General features: G+C 46.3%; 2 protein-coding genes and 2 non-coding genes across 5 annotated transcripts in view; 1 reads left to right on the top strand and 3 right to left on the bottom strand.

Moving 5' to 3' along the window:
• The first annotated feature begins 5,077 nt into the window (after positions 1-5,077).
• Positions 5,078-16,369, top strand: DRC1 (dynein regulatory complex subunit 1). Its single transcript, XM_053458628.1, has 17 exons — positions 5,078-5,179; positions 5,413-5,500; positions 5,708-5,820; positions 5,909-6,092; positions 6,622-6,759; positions 7,446-7,532; positions 8,452-8,574; positions 9,131-9,270; positions 10,907-11,041; positions 11,515-11,753; positions 12,638-12,777; positions 13,244-13,333; positions 13,674-13,757; positions 15,212-15,339; positions 15,532-15,678; positions 15,753-15,855; positions 16,267-16,369. Exons 1-17 carry the CDS (start codon positions 5,130-5,132, stop codon positions 16,324-16,326), a joined length of 2,049 nt encoding a protein of 682 aa, XP_053314603.1. The 5' UTR covers positions 5,078-5,129; the 3' UTR covers positions 16,327-16,369.
• Positions 8,713-8,794, bottom strand: TRNAL-AAG (transfer RNA leucine (anticodon AAG)). The gene has a single exon. It is a non-coding gene; the product is annotated as a tRNA-Leu (tRNA).
• TRNAL-AAG (transfer RNA leucine (anticodon AAG)) lies at positions 12,046-12,127 on the bottom strand. The gene has a single exon. It is a non-coding gene; the product is annotated as a tRNA-Leu (tRNA).
• Positions 16,370-20,690: 4,321 nt separating the features above from the next.
• Positions 20,691-27,246, bottom strand: part of OTOF (otoferlin) — a 100,639-nt gene continuing 94,083 nt past the window's right edge. For both annotated transcript variants that reach the window (XM_053458626.1, XM_053458627.1), the window contains exons 43-46: positions 25,716-25,957; positions 25,083-25,261; positions 24,627-24,727; positions 20,691-21,634 (exon numbers count right to left, since the gene is read on the bottom strand). In XM_053458626.1, the coding sequence (XP_053314601.1) occupies positions 21,454-21,634; positions 24,627-24,727; positions 25,083-25,261; positions 25,716-25,957 (703 nt within the window). In that variant the 3' untranslated portion in view covers positions 20,691-21,453. The remainder of the gene's footprint in view (positions 21,635-24,626; positions 24,728-25,082; positions 25,262-25,715; positions 25,958-27,246) is intronic.

The raw sequence follows: 27,246 nt of genomic DNA, 5'->3' as shown, positions 1-27,246 counted from the left end.
GCAAGACTACATCTCCCATAATGCTCTTTCAGCGAAGGGCCCGGCTGAGGAGGATGGGAGATGTAGTCCTGCAGCAGCTGGAGGGCCGCAGGTTGGACCCCCCTGGTCTATTAATTCATACATATGCACCTCTACACACATGTACATCCATTCACCTGCATACACGTGTACATATATATATCTATCCATACACCCGCATACACGTGTACATATACATATATATATATCCATACACCCGCATACATGTGTACATATATATATATATATCCATACACGTGTACATATATATATATCCATACACCCGCATACACGTGTACATATATATATATATATCCATACACCCGCATACACGTGTACATATATATATATATATATCCATACACCCGCATACACGTGTACATATATATATATATATATCCATACACCCGCATACACGTGTACATATATATATATCCATACACCCGCATACATGTGTACATATACATATATATATATCTATACACCCGCATACACGTGTACATATACATATATATATATATATCCATACACCCGCATACACGTGTACATATATATATATATATATATCCATACACCCGCATACACGTGTACATATATATATATATATACATACACCTGCATACACGTGTACATATATATATATATCCATACACCCGCATACACGTGTACATATATATATATATCCATACACCTGCATACACGTGTACATATATATATATATATCCATACACCCGCATACATGTGTACATATACATATATATATATCTATACACCCGCATACACGTGTACATATACATATATATATATATATCCATACACCCGCATACACGTGTACATATATATATATATATATATCCATACACCCGCATACACGTGTACATATATATATATATATACATACACCTGCATACACGTGTACATATATATATATATCCATACACCCGCATACACGTGTACATATATATATATCCATACACCCGCATACATGTGTACATATACATATATATATATCTATACACCCGCATACACGTGTACATATACATATATATATATATATCCATACACCCGCATACACGTGTACATATATATATATATATATATCCATACACCCGCATACACGTGTACATATATATATATATATACATACACCTGCATACACGTGTACATATATATATATATCCATACACCCGCATACACGTGTACATATATATATATATCCATACACCTGCATACACGTGTACATATATATATATATATCCATACACCCGCATACATGTGTACATATACATATATATATATCTATACACCCGCATACACGTGTACATATACATATATATATATATATCCATACACCCGCATACACGTGTACATATATATATATATATATCCATACACCCGCATACACGTGTACATATATATATATATATACATACACCTGCATACACGTGTACATATATATATATATCCATACACCCGCATACACGTGTACATATATATATATATCCATACACCCGCATACACGTGTACATATATATATATATCCATACACCCGCATACATGTGTACATATATATATATATATATATATATATATCCATACACCCGCATACACGTGTACATATATATATATATCCATACACCCGCATACACGTGTACATATATATATATATCCATACACCTGCATACACGTGTACATATATATATATATATATATATCCATACACCCGCATACACGTGTACATATATATATATATCCATACACCCGCATACACGTGTACATATATATATATATATATCCATACACCCACATACACGTGTACATATATATATATATCCATACACCCGCATACACGTGTACATATACATATATATATATATATATCCATACACCCGCATACACGTGTACATATATATATATATATATATATCCATACACCCACATACACGTGTACATATATATATATATCCATACACCCGCATACACGCGTACATACATATATATATCCATACACCCGCATACACGTGTACATATACATATATATATATATATATCCATACACCCGCATACACGTGTACATATATATATATATCCATACACCCGCATACACGTGTACATATATATATATATCCATACACCCGCATACACGTGTACATATATATATATATCCATACACCCGCATACATGTGTACATATATATATATATCCATACACCCGCATACACGTGTACATATATATATATCCATACACCCGCATACACGTGTACATATATATATATATCCATACACCCGCATACACGTGTACATATATATATATATATATCCATACACCCGCATACACGTGTACATATATATATATATCCATACACCCGCATACACGTGTACATATATATATATATCCATACACCCGCATACACGTGTACATATATATATATATCCATACACCCGCATACACGTGTACATATATATATATATACATACACCTGCTTATAGTGCTTATTTATCGGGGTATTTATTACTTATTGGGCTGTTCTTTATTGTTTTTTTTATTTATCAGGGTATTTATTGGGCTGTCTTTTTTATTGGGGTACTTATCGGTATGCATTGGGGTATCATATTTATCAGGGTATTCTATTTATGCATAACGGCTGGAGTGATAGGAGTTGCATCCCTGCTTTAAACTTGATTCTTTTTATCCTTTTTAAGGCATTAAGGGGTTTAAAAATCTCGGAATTCCGGCTCAGACAATCTGTAGCCAACAGCCAATGTTACCCTCCATCGCTCAATAACCCTCAATAACAAGTATTTACCCCAAAAAGGGTAGCTGAGCAAAACAAAAAGGGGGGTGTCTCAGGGTTTAAGGGCAGGAGAGGAGTTTATTTCAAAGGAGGAGAAATATATATATATATAAAAAAGGGCCAGAATCTAAAACAAGAGGGTCAGAGGCTGAGATGGAATGCAGAGTGGAACAGCCTCCCAGAAGAGGTGGTTGAGGGGATTTAAACATGCATGGAATAGACATACGGCTCCGGACCAACGACTGATTAGGGTTTGAGTCATTACAGCAGGAGAAACGGGCGACCAAACGGGGGCCGGATGGGGCCGATCTGCCGGCAGGCTTTGTGGTTCTCCGTTGACGCCCCACTCCAGGGTTATTAAAAGGGCGCCTGTCAATGTAAAGGTGGCACTTTTGCCCCAATTGCCCCCATAACATTCATCGTAGAGGCAAAAACTACAGCCATGGCTGCCACGTGGGCTGCGCATGAGGCGGTATGGGTTAATGCGAAGCCCCCCGAATACCCCCGGGGTATTAACCCTTCAATATATCTTTTAGAGAATATCAAGCATATGCGACCCCGAGAATCTGCCCCTTTAACCCGAGACTGGGGTAAAACCCTAAGAATCTGCACCTTTACCCAGAGACTGGGGTAAAACCCCCGAGAATCTGCCCCTTCACCCTGAAACTGGGGTAAAGACCTCGAGAATCTGCCCCTGCACCCCTAAACTGGGGTAAATATCCTGAGAATCTGCCCATTTACCCCAAGACTGGGGTAAAACCCTGAGAATCTAGCCCCTTTACCCAGAGACTGGGGTAAAAACCCTAATAATCTGCCCCCTTACCCCGTGACTGAGGTAAAACCCCCAAGAATCTGCCCCTTTGCGGCAGATTCTTACCCCGAAATTGGGGTAAAAACCCTGAGAATCTGCCCCTGACTGGGGGAGGAGCCGTCACCGAGCAGCCGCTGGGGCAGTGGGTAAGAGCGAAAGGAAACGCCAGCTATAGCTGAGCCTACTGGGAGTTATAACGCTCACTAAACGAGCTCAGTTTCGGCTGCCCCGCGCTCTGATTGGTTGCCGGGGTTTTCACCTCCAATCCTCTACCACCCACTGCGTGGCCAGCGACCGCGCTATGATTGGTTAAACCGAAGTCCGCCGTCTCCTAGCAACAGAGCAGCAACAGCTACAGGAGCCGGAGAACAGGTACCTGTAACAGGAGAACGGGGCGCCTACACCAGCAGAACGGGGCGCAGGAGAGTGGAGACCGGATACAGGGGACACGGGGTGAGGGGGGACCCAGATACAGGGCACGAGGGGTAAGGGGGGGCACGGGTTGAAGGGGGACCGGGATACAGGGGACACGGGGTGAGCGGGGCCCGGATACAGGGGACACTAAGTGAGAGGGGACCCGGATACAGGGGACACGGGGTGAGAGGGGACCCGGACACAGGGGACACGGGGTGAGAGGGGACCCGGACACAGGGGACACAGGGTGAGAGGGGACACGGACACAGGGGACACTAAGTGAGAGGGGACCCGGATACAGGGGACACGGGGTGAGAGGGGACACGGACACAGGGGGCACGGGGTGAGAGGGGACCCGGATACAGGGGACACGGGGTGAGAGGGGACACGGACACAGGGGACACGGGGTGAGAAGGGACCCGGATACAGGGGACACGGGGTGAGGGGGGACCCGGATACAGGGGACACTAAGTGAGAGGGGACCCGGATACAGGGGACACGGGGTGAGAGGGGACACGGACACAGGGGGCACGGGGTGAGAGGGGACCCGGATACAGGGGACACGGGGTGAGAGGGGACACGGACACAGGGGGCACGGGGTGATAAGGGACCCGGATAAAGGGGACACGGGGTGAGGGGGGACCCGGATACAGGGGACACGGAGTGAGGGGGGACCCGGATACAGGGGACACGGGGTGAGAAGGGACCCGGATACAGGGGGTGATGGGAGACCCCTCACAGCTCTGTGTGTCTAAAGAGATTTAACAAAGTAAAGAAGGAGAAAAGTTGCCAGAGACCCGAATCTAACACTAGAGGGACAGAGACTGAGATGGGATGGAAGTTTTACTTTACTGAGAGGGTGGTAGATAAGTGGAACAGCCTCCCAGCAGAAGAGGCAGAGGGTAATACGTGATGCTGTAAGCGAATGGCAGCAAAGACACCCTACGGTCCCGACAACGGGCAGTTTAAGGAAACGACGTGAGCCGCGTTGTTTTGATTGACAGGCCGCGTGATTGACACGTCGGAGACATCATGAGTCTGGGGTCGGAGAGCGGAGGGCCGTCTCTGGAGTCGGAGGATCCGCAGGAGAGGATGGAGGCGCGGAGGCTGCGCATATCCGCCAGGCTGGAGGCCAAGAGACGGTAAAAACCTCAACTGGTTTCATTTGGCGAATATTTGCGCTCTTTTAACCCCTTGTTTCCCCTCCATATTATTCCTCCGGTCAGTGCGAGGTTCGCTCACCTTATTTCAAGCAGGGGACGGGCTTAACGTTCTGTTATTCATGGAGCGTGACTGGAAATGCTTTTGGTTTAGAAGCCATCTCGTGAAATAGCACGGCTTAGTGAATGCAGTTTTTCCTCCCCGTTGTTTGCAGGGAGGCTCTAGGCGAGGATCCTAATTCTCACAAGGAGCAGAAGGAGGAACCGAGGAAAAGCCGGAAGCAGATGGAGGACAGCAGACAGGTGAGATCCCCCCGCGCTTCTCCTGCTGTGAAGACACTAATCAGTCGCTGGTCTCGTCTTAGATTCATTAGCCATATGACAATCCCGCCCATGTTTAATACCCTCTACCACCTCTGCTGGGAGGCTGTTCCACTTATCCACCACCCTCTCAGTAAAGTAAAACTTCCTTATATTACGACTAAGTAAACCGTTCTCTCTCGTCATCAGCGCTTGGCCAAACTGGTGAGCGACGGCACGCAGCTGGTCACCAATATCCAGATAGCGGCGGATGCGCGGGAGACCCAGAGACGGGCGGACGAGGAGGAACTCAGGAGGCTGAGGTGCGTTAATGAAACGAGACGCTGGGCTGGAGGTAATCAGGGGCCCGGAAGGCATCGCCGGGATATAAGAGCCGCTCATCCTCCGCAGGGTAGAGAAGTTGGACAACGAGGCCAAGACCAGTTTGGAGAAATTTGAGGACATCACCCAGAAATGGTTGTCCTCCGGCACGAGGAGGGTCCCCCAGGAGCTGTGGGAGCTGCTGAACCTCCAGCAACAGCAGTGCGGCCGGCTCATCGAGGACAAGAACAAGCTGATCGGGGAACTGCAGCAGGTGGGGGACCGTGCCAGGGGGCCAGGGGTGTGGGGTGACACTACCTGCCCCAAATACCCAGCCGGGTGTATGATCTGGGACTACCTGCCCCAAATACCCAGCCGGGAGTAACTGCCCCATGTACCCAGCCGGGTGTATGATCTGGGAGTACCTACCCCATGTACCCAGCCGGGTGTATGATCTGGGACTACCTACCCCATGTAGATATATACATAATTACAAAAGTGATGGGAGTGATAAAAGGCCAATGGAACACAGGAGTGATGGGAGTGTGTATATATATATATATGTGTGTGTGTGCGTGTATGTATGTATGTATGTATGTGTGTGTATATATATATATATATATGTGTGTGTGTGTGCGTGTATGTATGTATGTATGTGCGTGTATATATATATGTGTGTGTGTATGTATGTGCGTGTATATATATATATGTGTGCTATATATGTGCGTGTGTGTATGTATGTATGTATGTATGTGCGTGTGTATATATACATATGTGTATGAACGTTCACATCATCCGTACAGGAGCTGAAGCGGAAGGACGAGCTGTATGTGAAAGACCTGAAGAAACAAGCGGAGGACGTGGGTTTGCTGATCGAGAGAATGGAGGAGCAGATCCGGAGCTTAACCAAGACGTTCCGCGAGGAGCTGCTGAACATCGAGGTGGGTGACCCCCCCCCGGGTTTATTCCAGCCTCGCTTGAAGATGCCCCTTTCGGGGTATTTATATGTATTTTAACTCCTGCCGTCTCAGGGCGCGAGCCTGTGATCCGCAGCCAGAGTAACACCTTCCAAGTGGCGCACATGCGCGGCTCTGTCGTGACGTGTCGGGCAGGTTTGGCTATTCGGCTGGGCTTGCCCCACGGGTCATTAGTTGCCAGCCCTCGCCCGTAAGCACACAGGTAGGGTCAGGAGTGTATGTCGCATTATATACCTTCCAAAACTACCTGGCGAATTGGGACGCTGGGGGCGGAGCTTGGCAGGTCAATCAAACTGGCAGCGCTACTGTGCATGCGCGCAATTCTGCGCAGTATGCATTCTCCGGCAGGACAGCTGCATAGAGTGGCCAAACTGGGACTGTCTTGCGCAAAGCGGGACTGTTGGGAGGCGCTATATTGCTGAAGAGTGCTGCTTTAGAGTGCCAGCAAACCCTGTTGCTCAGCGAGCGGCCGCGTCTCAAAGTTAACTCATTCTGGCCTCGAGAAGGGGCGAGAGCGGGAACCTCCCTGATAATGCGGGCCATTCGATGACATCATAGCATCTCTGGCGCTGTCAGTCAGCTGGACGTTGATGTCATCGATTGGCTGGTGATGCGATGGATTCACGCCGACCTCTCTTTGTTTTTCACAGAAAGCCTTCGAGTCGGAGCGGAGAGACCTTCTAAACAGCAATCGGAGAAAGTGGGAGGAGGGGATGGAGGCGCGGAGGGGCAGAGAGGTAAGAGCGGGGCGCGTGGATACAGCGGGGGCAAAGACTCGCCGAGCCGACGCTTAAATAACCCTCCAAAATCCCCCCGAGAGCAAGGGGGTGGATGTTACCCCCATAGGCACAGCGAGCTGCTCCTTATTAACTCTCCCCATTCGGGGGTAGCTTGGTTTGGCCCACGTAGCTTTAAAAAGGGCGGGGGGGACGAGCGAGAAGGCGGGGACTTCCGGCCGGGGGCTGTTATTGGTCAGGCAGGTTTTGCCAGCAGAATCTTTTTTAAACTGATTATTTTCAGAGCAATTACACATAATTAACCCCTTCATGACCACCCTATGCACCAAGGCTTTTGTTTAGTTTGCGATTCCCCCTTTTTTAAATAATTCAGCATTTAATATTATAATGCTTAAAAATTTAATTTACTGGTAACTTAGGGGTTTTTTTCCACAAGTTTGGCGCCCCCGCCCCCAATTTATATTCCGCAACCTGCCACCCCTAGAGTAACGCCCCGCGTGCTTAGGTTTTCGTTTCCTTGCATACTACGCTTTTTGGGCACTTATTTGTCCGTTTTTCATTATTATTATCATATTATTTTTTAATAAAGGCCTCAGGGAATCTCTCATGAAACCGGCCGCGGCTGCTCATGATGTCATGGTGATGTCACCGGGACCCATTTAATTACATTTTTAAATTTACCTGTTCAATAAATCTTTTAAACTTTTTGTTGATTAATATTTACAAAGAGAAGCGCTAACAACGCACCCCCTCCCGACGCTTTCACCCAATGAACTTGCGCCCCCTGACACTTTCCCCCAATGAACTCACGGCCCCCAACGCTTTTACCCAATGAGATTGCGGCCCCCGACGCTTTCACCCAATCTATTTGTTTTGCGGCGCGTTCTCAGCGTGGATCGTTGGCTTTTGTTACCCGCAGCTGGAGGATCTGACGCTTCGGATGAAGAAAGTGGAGGAATACGAGCGGCAGCTGAACCAACTTCGGGTGCAGGACGGCGAGGAGTACAACGTGATCAAAATCAAACTGGAGACCGACGTGCAGGTTAATATCATGCATGTTTAATACCCTCACTGTATTACCCTCTACCACCTCTGATGGGAGGCTGTTCCACTTATCTAGATTTAGGAGCCATATTCCATGCACGTTTAAAATCACTGTATTAGGGGAAAAAAAGAGCTTTGGCAGCGGTGGGATTCGAACCCATGCCCCCGAAGAGACTGGAGCCTTAATCCAGCGCCTTAGACCGCTCGGCCACGCTACCCACACACTGGAGGGTACATTCAGGTTAGTGTTGGAGAGATAGGATGAAAGTGGAGACCGATGTGCGGGTTCGTGTAGGGCAGAGAGGAGCGCAGAGCGATCAGGATCAAACTGCAGAACGGAGAGGAGCGCAGCGCGATCAGGATCAAAGAGTGTGCCGGGGAGTGTAACGGGTATCAAGCGAGATCGCTGTGCAGGGTACTGCAGGCCGGTCGGGGGTAGGATGCCGTCATTGTGCATCGGATCCCCTATTAATATTTACATACATCGGGGGCCGCAGGGGCCGCTGGGGTCTGTGAGACCCTCTGCTAAAACTAACCATGTGTTTCTATATCAGATCCTTCAGCAGCAGCTGCAGCAGATGAAAGCCACGTACCAGCTGAACCAGGAGAAGCTGGAGTACAATTACCAGGTGCTGAAGAAACGCGACGAGGAAAATACAATCACCAAGTCCCAGCAGAAGCGGAGAATAACGCGGTGAGCTGGGGGGCCGAGACCCTCAACTGGTCAGAATCAGCAGGAAGCCGAAACGATGTGGGTCTGACTCGAAATGCCCCGAGTCAGACCCCCATCGCAGCATTTTCACTCAGAGACCCTTCTCGCTACATTAACCTATCTTACTGTATACAACGCTGGGGGTTATATTACTGTATACAGCGCTGGGGGTTATATTACTGTATACAGCACTGGGGGTTATATTACTGTATACAGTGCTGGAGGTTATATTACTGTATACAGCGCTGGGGGGTTATATTACTGTATACAGCACTGGGGGGGTTATATTACTGTATACAGTGCTGGGGGGGTTATATTACTGTATACAGCGCTGGGGGTTATATTACTGTATACAGCGCTGGGGGTTATATTACTGTATACAGTAATATTAATGTATACAGCGCTGGGGGTATATTACTGTATACAGTGCTGGGGGGGTTATATTACTGTATACAGCGCTGGGGGGGTATATTACTGTATATAGCGCTGGGGGTATATTACTGTATATAGCGCTGGAGGGTATATTTCTGTATACAGCTCTGGGGGGTATATTACTGTATACAGCGCTGGGGGTTATATTACTGTATACAGCGCTGGGGGGGTTATATTACTGTATACAGCGCTGGGGGGGTATATTACTGTATACAGCGCTGGGGGGTATATTATTGTATATAGCGCTGGGGGGTATATTATTGTATATAGCGCTGGGGGTATATTACTGTATATAGCGCTGGGGGTTATATTACTGTATACAGCGCTGGGGGGGTTATATTACTGTATACAGCGCTGGGGGGTTATATTACTGTATACAGCGCTGGGGGGTATATTACTGTGTATAGCGCTGGGGGGGTATATTACTGTGTATAGCGCTGGGGGGGGTATATTACTGTGTATAGCGCTGGGGGGTATATTACTGTATAGCGCTGGGGGGGTTATATTACTGTATAGAGCTGGGGGGGTTATATTACTGTATATAGCGCTGGGGGTATATTATTGTATATAGCGCTGGGGGGTATATTATTGTATATAGCGCTGGGGGGTTATATTACTGTATACAGCGCTGGGGGGTTATATTACTGTATACAGCGCTGAGGGTTATATTACTGTATACAGCGCTGGGGGGTATATTACTGTATATAGCGCTGGGGGGTATATTACTGTATATAGCGCTGGGGGGGTTATATTACTGTATACAGCGCTGGGGGGTATATTACTGTATATAGCGCTGGGGGGTATATTACTGTATAAAGCGCTGGGGGGTATATTATTGTATATAGCGCTGGGGGGGGTTATATTACTGTATACAGCGCTGGGGGGTATATTACTGTATATAGCGCTGGGGGGTATATTACTGTATATAGCGCTGGGGGGGTTATATTACTGTATACAGCGCTGGGGGGTATATTACTGTATATAGCGCTGGGGGGTATATTACTGTATAAAGCGCTGGGGGGTATATTATTGTATATAGCGCTGGGGGGGGTTATATTACTGTATACAGTGCTGGGGGGGTATATTACTGTATATAGCGCTGGGGGGGTTTATATTACTGTATATAGTGCTGGGGGGGTTATATTACTGTGTGGCCCCTGGCGTTCTAATGGCTTTGCTTGTTTAGATTGCAGGACGTCCTTAATAACCTGCGGATAAAACTCGATAAGCAGGTGAAGGAGTGCAGAGAGCAGAACGCGGCTCAGAGCGACGACATCCAGCGATTGGCCGAGCAGTGCCAGGATCTGCAGAAGAAGATGAGGTGAGATGCGCTCGTTGGGGCCCCATCTGTCCGGCAGACATCAGCGAGTATTCAGGGGCCCCGGGGTTCCCGGCACCTCTTTAATTTCCCCCGATACTTCATCGTTTTAATGGCGCTTGCTGCCGATAGGATGGTATTTTTAATGCCTCTGGTTGACGTGGTTTGGGGGTAATGATGGCATCGGGAAGTCAGGGGTATTTTTTTGCCCCTCTCGTACATCATACCCCGTGGGAGGTATGTAGTGGATGTTGTGAGTCTAGGGAGCCAACCCCGCGTCTCAAAGTGATTGTAAATATTTGGGACAGCCAATGAGCTGCTTAGCTGACCAGCGGAACGTTCATTATTATTTATTGTTTTATATAGCGCCATCAAATTCCATAGCGCTGTACAGTGTACATTTCCACTACCCCCTTGCAGAGCCCCCTAAGCACTCAAAGGGTTAAAACGTTGCATTCGCGGCTGTTTTTTTGCAGGCATTTTGCTGCAGCGGACGCTAAGAAGTTCCATGATATCTGGGTGATGAACGAGGAAGAGATGAAGGGTCTTGTCCACCGGGCCCTGGAGGCCGATCGGATCATACAGGAGCAGCAGCTGGGGCTGCCCTGGAAGACCCCCGACTTGTGGTTCATGGACAACGTAGGACCCCTGGTGCCACAGAAGCAGAAGAAGAAGAGCGCCAGCGTGCTGGCACAGGAGGTCATGGCCTCAGCAGGTGAGGAGAGCATTACGTGGCCTTGGGCCTTGGGAGGTGGTCTTCAAACTGCAGCTGCCTTTAACCCCTATAGCCCTCCTACCCCTATATAGCCCTCCTCCCCGTACAGCTGTAAGTAATTTTGATCCATACTTATTGTTGATAAATGTATAATAAATAACGTTAGGTTATCCCTGCTTATTGTTAATAAATGTATAATAAATAACGTTAGGTTGGGTGCGTGGCTGATACACGCAGGACGGGAATAAAGTAACCGAATGCTTTATCCCTGCAAAGAAAGAAAAATCACGGCTGGCAGCGGTGGGATTCGAACCCACGCCCCCGAAGAGACTGGAGCCTTAATCCAGCGCCTTAGACCGCTCGGCCACGCTACCCACACATGTGTGCTGCTTGTGACACGTCTGTCCTGCCTATACGTGCCCTCCATGTGACTGCTGGCTGCATGTGAAGCTCTTACATATTCTATGATGGAAGGCATAGTGGGCCGGTGGCGTCTCCCTGTCCTTTATTATTAAATAATGAAACAATCACTTTTAACGAATGAGGGATTCCGGGCAGCTTTTGCGTCCCTCGTGCACTTTTGGGGAATTCAGTGAATATTTTGGGGTTAAAGTGAGGTGGTTTGGTGAATAAGGCTTGTGTGCGGTGCGTGAGGACAGTGCCACCCGGTGGCAGGCAGGAGTATTGCGTCACAGCTTATAAATTTTTTATAAAAGCAAGAAAAAAAAAACTAAACAATAATACATCTCACAATTTGGGGAATTATCCGACTTCCTGACGTCTGTGAAGGTTTTAAGTTAGTGACACACAAAAGAAAGACAAAAATTGTACTTATAATCTGTTGCTTACTTTGTGCTTTTGTTTAATTACTGTCTCTGGCACAGGGAGCGATGAATCGCTGACATCCAGCAACGGTCAGAGCGCCAGATTAAAGGCGGGCGTTCCCGGCAGCGCGGAGCAGCCGTCTCCGCCATTCTCTGCGCGGACCGTCAAACGGATCCTGGAGCGCGTCAGCGAGGAGTCGGTAATGGAGTTCGGGGGGCGTCCGCTTTGGGATCGGGGGGGGGGACACATAACTTGCACCGGCCTTTAAAGGGAAACTCAGAAATAATTTTTTTTAACTTTTTTTTATATATAAAAATTGGCTAATTGTATTTTTTGGGTCACTTATATAAATTTGGGCCATTTTTTGCCGGATACGTCGACATTTCTCCGATTAGAGCGAGATAATGCAGTCTCCGCACATGATGGGGAAGCGGGATTGCACACAAAATATAACTCTGCTCTTTTTTTTTTTGTCCGCTGTAGCGGTCGGTCCAGGGCTAATAAACGTTTTATTCGTAGCGCATTCAGGAAATAAGCTTTTTTTGTTATTTTGCCCATTTTTTCTGTTTTCCCAATCAGTTTGTGCATTTTTTTTACATTTAATTTTAACTGCAGCGCATCATCGGATCGGGGTGGCTATAATTGCGACTCGTTTTCCTCCCCAGGGTTTCCTGATCGAGGCCAAGCTCAAGCAGCTGCTGTCCCCTCTGGAGAAGGACGAGCGCTCGCTCCTGAAGCTCGACTCCATTTTTGGGGTAGGTTTCCCGATCCATAATTATTACCAATAGATTGCAAGCTCCCAGGAGCAGGACCCCCTACGTCTCTCTTAATATAATGTCTCTCCGTATTGTACATTTACATTGTACAAATATTTACCTCTGTATATATAAACAGCGCTACGGACTCTGCCGGCGCTATATAAATGCATGTAATGTCTTATATAAGGTATATCGAGGCTCATTCACACGGAGAGCGTGTAAGAATATATAAGCCAGTGAAGGATGTGTGGAAAGGGTTAATAACGTGACTCCCCAGCGGCTGCCGCTCTGTACCCCCCGTTCACGCGCATCCAATGGCGCATTGTCTCTCACGCAGGCGCTCGGCATCGAGGATGAAGACGATGTCTACGAGCTCGTGGACTTTTTCCTGAGATACAAACAAGAAGACGCACCTGGACAGGTATGAGGGGCCACTCACCGAGCTTTCTAACTGCTTTATTTACTGGGAAAACTACAGCTCCCATGATGCCTAGTAATCGGGCATATCACCTGAAGCCATACAATCAGGCAGCAAAATAACCTTTATCGGCTGCCACTACAAAAACCCGCCTTTGGCACCAGACTGCTTGGTATTTGCATAATTTACATAATATTTGCATAATTAAAGGGCCAGTAACCCTTAAACTGTAATGCCCCGTGAGAGGCGTTTCATTCCGAGCGTACGGAGAAAGCGGGTGATAAAGAACAGAGATTCCAATTTTAATTCAAAGCTGCGATCCGTGTTTGGGTCGTGAATAAAAATGGAGCCGTTTCCTCCTTTATTTTATTAAGTTTTAAAAATCTATTTTTTCAATTTTGTATTTTTTGATACATTCAGAGTTTCGTGTAAAGGGACGTGGGGGCCGTATTGTTTCGTGTAAAGGGACGCGGGGGCCGTATTGTTTCGTGTAAAGGGACGCGGGGGCCGTGTTATTTTGTGTAAAGGGACGTGGGGGCCGTGTTATTTTGTGTAAAGGGACGTGGGGGCCGTGTTGTTTTGTGTAAAGGGACGCGGGGGCCGTATTGTTTCGTGTAAAGGGACGCGGGGGCCGTGTTATTTTGTGTAAAGGGACGTGGGGGCCGTGTTATTTTGTGTAAAGGGACGTGGGGGCCGTGTTGTTTTGTGTAAAGGCAAAATAAAGAAGCAGAGGCTCAGCACTTCAAATAATAAGGTGAGTTTATTTCACACAGGCCTGTGTGAAATAAACTCACCTTATTATTTGAAGTGCTGAGCCTCTGCTTCTTTATTTTGGATTTATTGAGGGACTTGGTGGTACCCCGGCTCGTGCACCATTTCACTGCTGAGTGCTGCATTCTAACCTCTCGTTTTGTGTAAAGGGACGCGGGGGCCGTGTTGTTTCGTGTAAAGGGACGCGGGGGCCGTGTTGTTTTGTGTAAAGGGACGCGGGGGCCGTATTGTTTTGAGTAAAGGGACGCGGGGGCCGTATTGTTTCGTGTAAAGGGACGCAGGGGCCGTATTGTTTCGTGTAAAGGGACGTGGGGGCCGTATTGTTTCGTGTAAAGGGACGCGGGGGCCGTGTTGTTTCGTGTAAAGGGAGGGGGGGCTGTGTTTCGTGTAAAGGGACGCGGGGGCCGTGTTGTTTCGTGTAAAGGGACGCGGGGGCCGTATTGTTTTGTGTAAAGGGACGCGGGGGCCGTATTGTTTCGTGTAAAGGGACGCAGGGGCCGTATTGTTTCGTGTAAAGGGACGTGGGGGCCGTATTGTTTCGTGTAAAGGGACGCGGGGGCCGTGTTGTTTCGTGTAAAGGGAGGGGGGGCTGTGTTTCGTGTAAAGGGACGCGGGGGCCGTGTTGTTTTCTGTGAACGCAGACTGAAAGCAGAGCGTGTGTTTTCTGTTTCCCGTGGTCTGGACAGGACGATGGCGATACCGACAGATCTGACACCAGCGCTGGGGACGACCGACCGCGCCAGGGGGTCCTGATCCACCCCAATGACGTGGTGCGAGCCCTCCGCGCGTTTGTCGCGGACTTCCACAAACCAAGGTGGGTACTCGTGTTTAGTAATGAATATATTATCCCCTGGCCGTAGCTGCATAAAGCCATTGTACAGCGCTGCGCTGCTGTGGTGCCATATAAATAATAACGCCGAAGCTTCCGAGGTATATTTCCCTTTTCCGATGAGTACCGAGTAACGCGTTATAACGGAACTAAGTCTGCCCCATCCATGATTTCCAGCGAGAAACTTTCTCAGTCCCGACCGGCCGGATGGGAAGAGCGCGACTCGAGCGAGGACGCCGCATACTGGGCAGAAGCCGCGCGCGTCGTCCCCGAATCCCGCCTCAGAGTGTGGGACGCGTTGGAATCCGCGCTGGAAAAATACCAGTGAGTATACTGGCCGTTACTGGTATGGGGTCTCCGCTATTCCCGCGACTCAGCGAGATTGTCTTTAATTCTAGTGACGTCCTGAGCGGTCGCTCCCAACTCATAACGGAAACATCGAGCCTGAGGCAGCAGAACGCCGAGCTGCGGATGCTCCTGCACCAATACCTCAACTCCAGGGTAAGTCCGAGAGAGCGGTGACCGCCCGGTCCGAGGTGCCTGCTCATTCCAGCCGGATACGGCGGCAGCACCACGTACCCCTAGGTGTTTGCCCTTTAAAACCCTCACACAGGGTGGCTCTCCCCTCCCCCTTGATCCCAAAAAACCATTTGATCCATACAGATCAGCATAGATTCCCACCGGCCGTCCTCGTGGCACTGAAAGGATGCATTCGATGGACGTAAATCCCCCCCCCCTCCGGGGTGTTGGTAGGAGTTTAATAAAAAGGATTTATTTTGTTTAAATTAGTTTTTTTGCTGTACGGAATCCGTAATGTTTATTTTTGGATGAGAATTTCCTATAAACTGAATTTTGATTGAAGAAAAATAAATTATTGTAATTCTGTAAACCAGGTTTTTATTTTTGTTTAAGATCAACCAAGAGCTGGAGATCCCCCCGACGCAGATGCTCCAGATGGAGCCCCAGAATTAGAAGACTTCAGTCCAGCCTCATTTCTCACCAATAAAACCTGTCGATTCACCTTACAATACTGCTGCGGAGTATTTCTTGGGTCTCCACGGACATGGAGAGTAGCGTCAGGGTGTGAGAGGCCGGGGGTGAAGCTGGGGGTCTGAAGCTGCAAGAAGGTTAGAAGGAGGCCCCAGCTGATGTCTTCTCACTGAGGTCACATTTGGTACATTGACAATACTTACGCTTGTTATTAACATCTGCTTCTGAGCCACCATATTTCATGTCCCGTCAGCCACCAAACAGTGACCGAGGCCTGGAACCCACCTCATGGTGAAGCAGTGAGACCTCGTTTAAGACGTTTTACACGAAGAGCTGGTGCTTTAATGTAGGTGTTTGAGATCCAGAACATGTGAGCGCATCGCTCTGTGTAACACGCTTTCACAAAGATCATGTGTAGTAAATGTGCGAGGTCCTCTCGCCCCGTGATCTGGGCAGGTGTCTGAGCGGAGGTGAGGGGTACGCAGTGCTCTGGTAATGTGCTGTATGCACCCTGAACCCTTCCCGCACTTGCTTTCCCCACGAGTCCCGACCTTTTGGCTGGCAGGTGGAGGATGATATTCTTATGGTCTACTGGCTGGGGAGAGACTATTTTTTAGCACCCGACCCCAATGAGCAGGGGCTGTGTGGGCATAGATGCCTCCTTGCGGTGCTTTTAATTATGTTTACCCCCCATTTTGTATTATTAATATTATTATTTATATTGTGGGGGATGGGCACAAGTTTCACACCGAGGCATACAAGATGCCATTCACACGCCCTCGCCTGAAACTCACAAAACGCTTCACCTGCATTCACATTCTGAGCATTCACAACCTCGGCGCGGTCTGGTCCATCCGTTGGGAAATATTTCTCATATTTAAAAAACAAAGGAGATATAATTAAGGAAATCACAATTAAGAAAACACAGAAAACACCAATTTAAAGATTTTTATTTTCAAACATTTTTTAATACAACGTCAATGTGCAGATCCATTTATACATCCCATACAAAACACAGAATAGAAAGTCAGTGACTGTAAACATGAGGTTCCCCCATCAAATGTCTGTTTCTCCCCGTATCTAATTCCCTGTGCGCCTATCACTCCCAGCCATCACCCGACTTAAGGTAATGGGAGTCGCAGTCCAACATTTGAAATGAATCCATTTTATTGTGCAGGTAAAGCTGAGGGTTAGTGAAACCCACGCAACATTTAACCCTGAAATGGCTGCCCTGGGGTTACAGTCTGAAACACGTCTTTAACCCCTTCACTGGCATACAGAATTATGACCTCCCAAATAACAAAGAAAAAGATCATGCAACTCTGCCCTTACTGTTTATAATGTTTATCCAACAATCCAAGATTAACAAACATGGCATATGTTGCTTTTTGGGTGAAAATACAAAAATATTTTAAAGCAAGCGTGATTATTAGTGAAATAGAATATGATCAGATTATCCCTTTTTAAAGTGCTTATAAAATCTCCAAAATATTTTACGAAGACCCTGCTTATACCTCTTGTTAAGCATTCCAGGTAAGGGTTAAATCTGATACCCTACTTAAGTGTTTTAGGTTAGTGCCAGGAGTCTTTAGTTGGACCAACACATGAAGAAAAGACCTCTGAGGCCCCTGGAAGCTTATGTAAATTTACATCTTTTTCAATGTTGGCCCAAAAAAAAGCATCAACTTCGACTAAAGACTCCATTTTTTTCTAAAAACTATCAGATATCCTATAAACTGATTGGACTGGTTAAGTGCGGTTGGACTCAGTCCTGGCATTAGGGGTAGATAGATCTCTATCTCCAATATTTTTTTTATGATCACAGCACAGCCCTTTAGACTTTCCTGATTACAGCAGAGCTTTCTTAATGTGGGCTGCTTTGTTGACATTGGATACTCTGTCTGTTTGGTCTGATGAAAAGTCACAACTTTAAAATATTATTAGGACACTCACACAAAATACAAATTTTAAAAATATTAAATTTAAATTTTTAAGCTATAAATCTATGTTTTTATGAAATCTCTATTTAAGGCTGCAAAATCATTTTAGGAATTTTAAGGAAAACAGAGAAATATTACAAAAGTGTTTGTCATACTCTGTCTGAAGAAAGAAGCTCCGAGAGCTTCTGTTGGTCCACAGAATGGTCCACCTGGGGTTACAAAATATTCCCTTTTTAATGTAAATGTTATAAATTTAACCAAAGGCTGGTTCTAAATTGTTGACACGGATCCCGCGAGGTGCGTTGTGTACGTTATATGTGTCTGCTTGTTGGAGGAGGTGACCAAAATTATGATTTTAAATCATTCCTGTAGAGGAACGAGAGATCTGAAGTGCCAGCTGGGTGGTTCGTGCAATCTGCAGGTGGAAAACCCTGGCATGTTGGGAATGCAGAAGCATGTGCATGGAGTTTTGTGCTCCACCTGTACGTAGCATCAGCGGCTAGAAGACTTCTGTAGAAGATGCAATGCCACCTTTTTTGAGAAGGTCTTCTCCTAACGTATGGTAAATGGCCTGGATAGCAAAAAAGACTACTGGACAAGACCCAACTGCATCTTTAGAGAAGGTCTTCTCCTAACACATGGTGTATGGCCTGGATAAGAAGAAGACTTCTGTAGAAGATGCAATGCCACTTTTTTGAGAAGGTCTTCTCCTAACACATGGTGTATGGCCTGGATAAGAAGAAGACTTCTGTAGAAGATGCAATGCCACCTTTTTTGAGAAGGTCTTCTCCTAACATATGGTGTATGGCCTGGATAGGAAGAAGACTTCTGGGCATGACCCAGCTGCACCTTTTCGAGAAGGTCTTGGCCTACCGTGTGACACCCTGATGGATTCCTAAAAGGCCACTCTGAGGACGGGTTGAGGAATTGTTCAGGGCTACAGAAGGTGTAGGAGGTGATCAATGTCTGACTGATGAACGTGAAATACGTGTACAGATTCGTTTTTTATACTCCCGGAGAACGTTATTTGTGAGGGTTGAGGAATCTCTCGTTTAGAACTCCAGGGACGGTGTATAACGAGAGGATTACAAAGGCCGAAACAAGGAGGGCAAGCAGGAGTCCGAAGAAATGCCATTTGTACTGTCTCCATACAAGCACACACACAATACGCAGGGGGTTGAGGAGCCACGCCAGAGTGGTATTGGGACGACTGGAGTAACGGAAACACCATTTTATTGTAACAAACAAAAAAAAACAAAAAAACGTCAAAACACAAAAAAAAGACAAACAAAAAGGAGAAAAAAAAAAAGACAAATTATATCTCACACAATAAAACTTATAAATGAAATCCTTTACAAAGTACAGAAACGCAAATTAGTGCAAACTCAGGAAACTCAAATCAAATAAATAACAATAAAATAAAGCAAAATAAAACATCGAATAATGTTATTAATTCACACGTCAAACACGGCTATGGAGATTCTCACTCTAACGGGTTAAATAATAGGTTGGATTTAACGCTTGATGAACCGGTTTTCTTGTAGGCCTTTGGGGTTTTAATTGTCCAGAAAGTATAAGTTTAACTAGTAATAAAATAGAAATTCTATATTAAGGGAAATCTTGGTCCCCTCATGTATTATAACTAGAAATGTTATAAACAGTAATAAAATGTATGGTTTGTGATGGATTTTGGAGAAGCCTGTGAGGGATAAACCGGTTCCTATTTCTTTCTCAGGCTCCGCGTGTCATTGGAGCACGCCTGCCCGGTTCCTGTTCCTATTGGTGGGTACAGGTCGGGATCCCCTAAAGATTAACTGTTTGAGATCCCAGAGTATGTATACAGGGCAGTACGAGGCGTAACGACCAGGCTGGGCAGGAGAATGATTATTCTTCATTCTAATAATCTGACCCCTCTGTTAAAATCCTTGGACTATACCTGGTCCTAGAGAACAATGAGTTAATAATGGGTGGCCATAATGCCATCAGGGATATAATGAAATGGCTATTTACTCATGTTTACTCAGGGGGGGGAGTAATCTGTTACTCGCATGAGGCGTCTTTGGAAGGACTGAAACCCCAACAGTCATACGGGGAGAACTCAAGATTTTGGTTGGGTCCTGGTTTTGATCTGCTCGGCTCCGTTACAGGTTTAGCGACGGCGCATGTTACGTAAAACAGGCGTAGACTTAACATTTCTAATCCATTAACTAGCATTTGACAATAAATAAGTGGATAAAAAAATAGATAAATAAATAGATAAATAGCGTAATAAATAAATTAATAAACAGATAAATAGATAAATTAAATGAATAGATAAATAAATAGATAAATACATTAATAAATAGATGAATGAATAGATAAATAAATGAATAGATAAATAAATAGATTAATAAATAAATGTTGTTTTACGGGAAGACTGATTATCTCTACAGTATGATAGAATTCCACGGAGGACACCATGAAAGGAGCATGAAGTATGGGGTCCACTAAGCCTTTCAATACCTCGGGGTCTGCGGGGATACGCTGAGAGGGCACGCGGGAGGCTTTCCTGCTCCCGTACGTTACATATTACTTACTATTTCACTATATCCCCCCCTCTTTATAATGTTATCTCTGGGGCTCATGTTGAGTTCCCCACCCCAAGGCCATTTTAGGTGGAGACCCAAGTTGCCCCCCAACCTGACCCTTACTCTGAGACTCGTGTCTCCCGGTGCCGCCACAAAACCATGGAACTTGGCTCGATGGCAGCATCAGCCGGCAACCAGGAGTAACAGATCCGTAGAGAACCGACAGAGGTTTCCCACCGGGACCAAGTGTCCTGATCTCGTGTATTTTAATATTAATATCGCCATTTAGTGCTCGACGGTTTATCAAAGATTGAGTCGGGTTTTTACCGGCGTGGTAGAGTTTCTCCCGTTTGTTCCAGTAGCGTATTTAGCGTTAAGTTCCTTATTCTCTAAAGCTTTTAGATAGTTTGAGTTGGTCTCCAACGTAAGATCTTCTCTCAAAATTCCTCTTATTATTAGAAACCCAAAATATTTATATAATTCACACAAAACAGATGTTATTATGAAAAACCGTCACAAAACCCCACAGTCTGAGATGGAAAAGAGAAAGGTTTGTAGCAAGGTCTGTCGGCGGTCTCTCTCTCGCGCATGCCGAGCGCTCCTCAGGCCCCAAGCAGCTTCTTGACCATGTATCCAGGCATGCTGTACAGGAAAAGGGCCACCATGGCGATTAGCAGCAGGGCCAGGACGATCTTAATGATAAGCCACTTGTAGCGATTACAGATGAGGTACTTGATGGACTTAAGCGGGTTGAGGAACCAGATGAATGAGGTGTCGGGCCGACTGTCCGAGGCGGTGTTAATGAGGGAGGTTAATGATAGGGAGGGAGAAGAAGACAGGGATTAAAATGTTAGTACGAGTGTTAGACATCTGCGACGTGAAACATTAGTGCCGTTAGCAATCATGGATGTTTACATTCTGCTTTAGGTGCTGGGATTCTGAGACAGATGGTATTTCAGGGCATTTTCACCCTGGCCGGTGTCATGGACCCCGAGGCGGGGGGACTTTTAGGCCGCCTGACACCCAAGTAAGGTTAGGGTTTCCATTATTACAAGGTTAGTGGCACATAAGATATAAGTCAGACAGAGGCCGGTGGCTTGATGATAGCTCCGCCCACTCCAGCCCACATACTCCACCCATTTTTAAGCGATGCATCACCTTCGATTCCATTGGTCCTAAATGGAAAAGAGGACCTACTTCTGGTCACCAAACAGGACCTGCTACACTTGGGGGCCCTATTTTGGGGCAAATCTGCACGTGCATCGTGTACAACATACACTGGACCCCGCAGAACAGACGGTCCGACAGGAGAAGGGATATAACTACATCTATAGCTGATCGTACATATGACACCCCAAATATTATTAAATCCTATTCACTCCATGCATACCGGTGCAGGCCTTCCTAGGAGACTTCTGTGTTCTTTAACTCCTCCCCTCTAATGAAAGCAGGACGTGTTAGTGTGTACACGTGTCGCGCATGCTCAGTAGCACTCCCATTGAAGCGGCAGCCAATCACACGTATTCTACCAACATATCAGCGTTCATATAACATGCGTGTGATTTGGTTGCTGCTGCTACTCTCGTTGATTTCAATGTGAACTTCGCTCCTATCATCTGGAATGGAGGCTCTACTGAGCATGTGCAGGAAGTGTACTGCGGTATGCTTCCTGTTGTCAGTAAATCACAGCTTCTCTGCGCTTTTTCCACCCCCGTTTCAAAAATATTGAAAAGAGACAAAGTAAGCAGCCAGTGAGGATGAGCTCCACCCGTGCATGTGACCAAATAAATAAATAAATAAATAAAAAACTACTGGACAATCTAAATAAACATGAAAATTCTAAGTTCCTGCTTTTATGGTTGGAAGGTCCACTCTAACGGCCGTAGTGACTCAGTTGTGATGAATTAGGTTGTCCCTAAAAATTAATGGATGAGGTGAAGGAGTAGTGCGTAAAGGGAAAGTACCATCAGAAGCTAGAACCACTCAGGCTCCCAGAATCTTCTTCACTAGGTATCCCGGTAAAGAATAAAGGAAAAGCCCCACCATGAGAAGAAGGAGGATGAGAATGAGGATTTTCAGGATCAGCCAGCGGTAAGTGTGCCAGATGAAGTAGCGGATAGACTTCAGAGGGTTCAGGAACCAAATGAAGCTGGTGTCTGGACGGCTGGAGAAGACGCGATAAGGAGGAGAAAGCAGGCGAGAGAGAAAAGGATTAAAAAGAATCAACCAACGAAGACCCACGCAGACCGTGAATGGACAGCGAATGGACCGCGAATGGACCGCGAATGGACACCACGTCGGCTGCAGGTTGGGACCCTTTGGCTTGTCTCATTTTCGTGAGATATCTAAAAATTTTTGGACTTGGCCTCCAATTTCCAAACTGTGGTGGAAATTGAGAAGAGATTGGGTAAAAAAATCACAACCTGCCTCAAACGTGAGCTTCTGCGTGATCAGGTAACCCCCCCGGGGGGCTTTATATCGACGCGTAATGACGGGGGCCGGACCTCACCGAAATGTTGTTGTTTACCGGACTTTTAGTTTGTTAGAATTTTTGATCTTGATGGGGGATCTCGGTGTATTTTTTAGATCATTACGTTATCGCCGTACGTGTTCTCCCCTCAGAGGGGGGTCGTAGTGGTTGGGGGTCTCTCGGACGTGGAATTTGGCAGGAAAGTGTAGAATGTTGGGGTAATAGGGGGGGTGGAAACGCTTTATAAAAGGAGCCGAGGGGAAACCCAAGCTTTAAAACCCTCTTCCCTCAAAAGAGAGGTTAAAAAAAATGGGAGAAAGTATTAATTTGGGGGACACCTGGCTCCCCCTCCCACGTGGAGGCATGGACCTGCCCAACTATAACTCCTCCATTCTCTATACCGAGGAATGGGGGGGGGCGGCGTAAATACTTTCGGTCATTATTGTTGAATTAAATAAAGAAATGTAACATTTTAAAACCCTTCACCCCCTCCCCCGACATTATAGTCTGAGAGGTATGGGGGAGATCTGGGGGCATCCGACGAGGCAGGGTTTTTATGTCACCTTTTTATTTGTTTCACTTAACCCCTTCCATCCCAATTCATAGAGGTAGGAGGCAGGGTTTGGGCGTTGGGTGTTATTGGTGAGGAGTGGGGGCATTAGCTCCAAACCTCCCAACTATGAGCCCCTCGCCCCCCTGGACACTAGGTGGGGGTTTAATGGGAATCTGATAACGTTACCGACTTCTCAATGAAGAACTGAACCTGCCCGGACTCAACGCTAGTCTCCTACATGAAGAGTGACGCGGCAGCCTCCGACCTGCGCCTCTACACTCAATCAGTCCTCTGGCATTTCACAGGTTAAAACAAATCCTGATAAAGACCCCCCTCGCCCACTCCAAGGCTTTCCCTAATAGCTACGCATGGTTATTTTACACAGACGGTCTTCTGGGCGATCTACAACATAGATCTAAAACATACTCCATCAGTAGCCCCGTACCCTGTATATGAAGATGAAGTGATAACAAAGAACGTTTTATCACAGTACCGATACCCTGATCTATCGGGGGCATTTAATTGGGTCACGTGACGGCGGACTCTGCTTATCACAGTAACGACACCCTGATCTATCGGGGGCATTTAATTGGGTCACGTGACGGCGGACTCTGCTTATCACAGTAACGACACCCTGATCTATCGGGGGCATTTAATTGCGTCACGTGACGGCGGACTCTGCTTATCACAGTAAAGACACCCTGATCTATCGGGGCATTTAGTTGCGTCACATGACGGCGGACTCTACTTACTTTGGTTTTTCCAGCGGATCCGGTTCGTTGCGTCCCAGTCCGGCGGGACATTTCTCTGCCTCCTCCGCGGACAGGAGATGGAGTTCGGCCTCCACTTTTCCCTGAAGGAACAAACAACAACGGCGTGACCCCAAATCCCTAAAACAATCTATTATATTAAAAAAGCCTATAATTAATAAAAGTGAAATTGAGCAAATCAGAGGAAAAGGGGATAAATCTGGAGCGACTGTCCACGGAACGGAACGCTCCAAATGACATCTGTCTCAGATTTTACTAAACCCCCCGACTCCTTATCATACTGCCTGTGGAAAACAATAGAATGGCTCTGAAGTTTTAATTGCACTTCTTGGCATCTCGCCAGGTACAGAGCATCTACCGGCCATGTGACTAAAACACAGTAACAAAAGCCCAACATGATAATCATCTGCCCCGGCTTTCAGGTTCCGGGCATCTCACCGTGAGCTCCATCTCGTCATTCTCGTTTCGGGCCACGAAAGGCCACCATCCCTTCACCCTCTTCTGTTTGAAGATGGAGACCATTGGCAGGTCGACCTCTGGAGCCACCATGTCTATCGAGCACTGCTTGGCTGTCTTTGCCCCTCTTGGAAAACGATTCAAGTCTAATTCAATCGCGCCTGTCGGGGAAAGATAGAGGAGACTCATTAGAGCCCAGCTAGTGCCTACGACGCGGCGGTGAGTCCGGTCTGTGACCGGGGAGTCGTTTCAGGCAGGGAACCCAATAATCCTGAGACAAGATCCTGCTTCCATTGTTTCATCTACTGAACCAAATCAGGTTCTTGGTTGGACAAAACAACCCATGTCTACCTTCTACTGACCAACGTAGGTCTTCGGTATACATCGGGATACATTTGTTATGGCCATGAATTCATAGCTGGGACGGCGGTTCAGTAACATCCAGCGCTCTTCAAATTATATGACAATCAAATTTAATGGGTCAGCTGTATCTAGGGTACCATACACTTCCCCATGAAATATTATTATGTTAAGGGATCTTTGTGATGTTGTGTCCAATGCCAATGGACCCCACGTGACTGCGACCTTCAAGACAGAGCCACTGCGGAGACTTACCGAGAAAGTCATCGGCAGAGAAGTGATCGGCGTCCCAGACTTGGAGCGTAAGACGTGCCGGGATCTTGTATTCTGTCTCGTCCCAGGAGAACATGGACTCTTTCTTGGAGATGACAATCTTCTCCTCGGCCACCAGGTAGTCGAATGGAAACAGGAACCTCCAGTTGAAGTTCCCCTCTCCAGTAAGCGAGTGGTAATGGACGTCGGTGTCTTGCTTGTCTTCCTGTTGTCCTTTCAGCCACCTACAGGTTCCATCCAGAGATTAAAGGCATATCGAGTCAATACAAGGAACCCCAAGAGCGACGCATCTCAGGAGACATCATTGGTGACCATGGGGCTCTATCACAACTGAGATGTTATATAAAGGGGTTCTATATGGATAGCGGCATACGTGGGGGGGGCAGAACATCCATGTACAAGTATTGTACACGTGTCTTTTTTGTTTTTTAATGACTGGAAATAAATGAATTTAAATTAAATATCAATTAAAAAAATAATAATTTAAAATCCACATTTATATTATATATGTCCCTCGAGCTCGAGAATATTTAAGGATTTGTGAATATTTGCAGCACAAGGCTGTACATTTATCGCATGTAAGGGGCTCATTCACTAAAGCGGGCGGCTGCATTTTGGACTCACTGACTTTATGAAGGGTCAAGCTCAATGAGCTTCTTCTGTAGCATTCTTTAACATGCATAGCAGGGAGATTTTCAGAAAGTCACATGACTACTTGAACTATACATTGTACAGGGCCAGCTAAGCTGTTCTTGCGGGGGAAACTCGCCAGTGTTGGCCGTTCATAATGGACTCATTGAGTGGAAGACGTTTGTGTCTCCATGGAAACGCCCGCACTACAGAAGCTTTAACGCCTCATGTGTAGGTAGAATTTTTTTTTAAAATTTAATAAAAATTGGGAAAAATTTAATAACGATTTTCCATTTTAAAATCAGTTCTAATCTCCTTTGAACATAAATCTTCACGGTAAATATTTTTTTATTTTAAATATAAAAATAAATCTTCCACTTTTTTTTTTTTTATAATTTAGACATTTACCCAAAAACTACAGATTTTTTTGGCTTTACATATAAAATACAAAGTCATGCAGATTCACAGCATAATCCCCTCCCCCATGCCCCAAAAACACAACGGAAGAGGAAAACAAGAGGTTAAACAAACAAAAAGGGGAAAAAACAGACACACTACACGTAGGCACCGCGCATGCACACGTGCCATGCAGGTCGCTCGAGCATCCATCTCGTTCCGCGCAGGATAGAGGTTTCTTCCTGAGTTAACCCCTTCATTGAAGGCGGAAAGTGAGCAGCTTAAGAAGAAACTTACCTGGGTTCAACAAACACAAATCATAAAATATTACGCAAAAAAAAAGCCAAAAAAATAAAATAAAAAACTATTTTTTTTGTTTGTTTTTGGTGCAAACACATGAAGCACACTGTGTGCGGTCGCGCTCACTCCTCATCTCTAGCCCGTCGGATTGTGCGGTGGAACCTGGGTAAGAAATATCTCTCCAGTG

Source organism: Spea bombifrons, chromosome 3, assembly GCF_027358695.1.
Source record: "Spea bombifrons isolate aSpeBom1 chromosome 3, aSpeBom1.2.pri, whole genome shotgun sequence".
Taxonomy (NCBI): domain Eukaryota; kingdom Metazoa; phylum Chordata; class Amphibia; order Anura; family Pelobatidae; genus Spea; species Spea bombifrons.
This window is presented reverse-complemented; position numbering and strand designations above follow the sequence as displayed.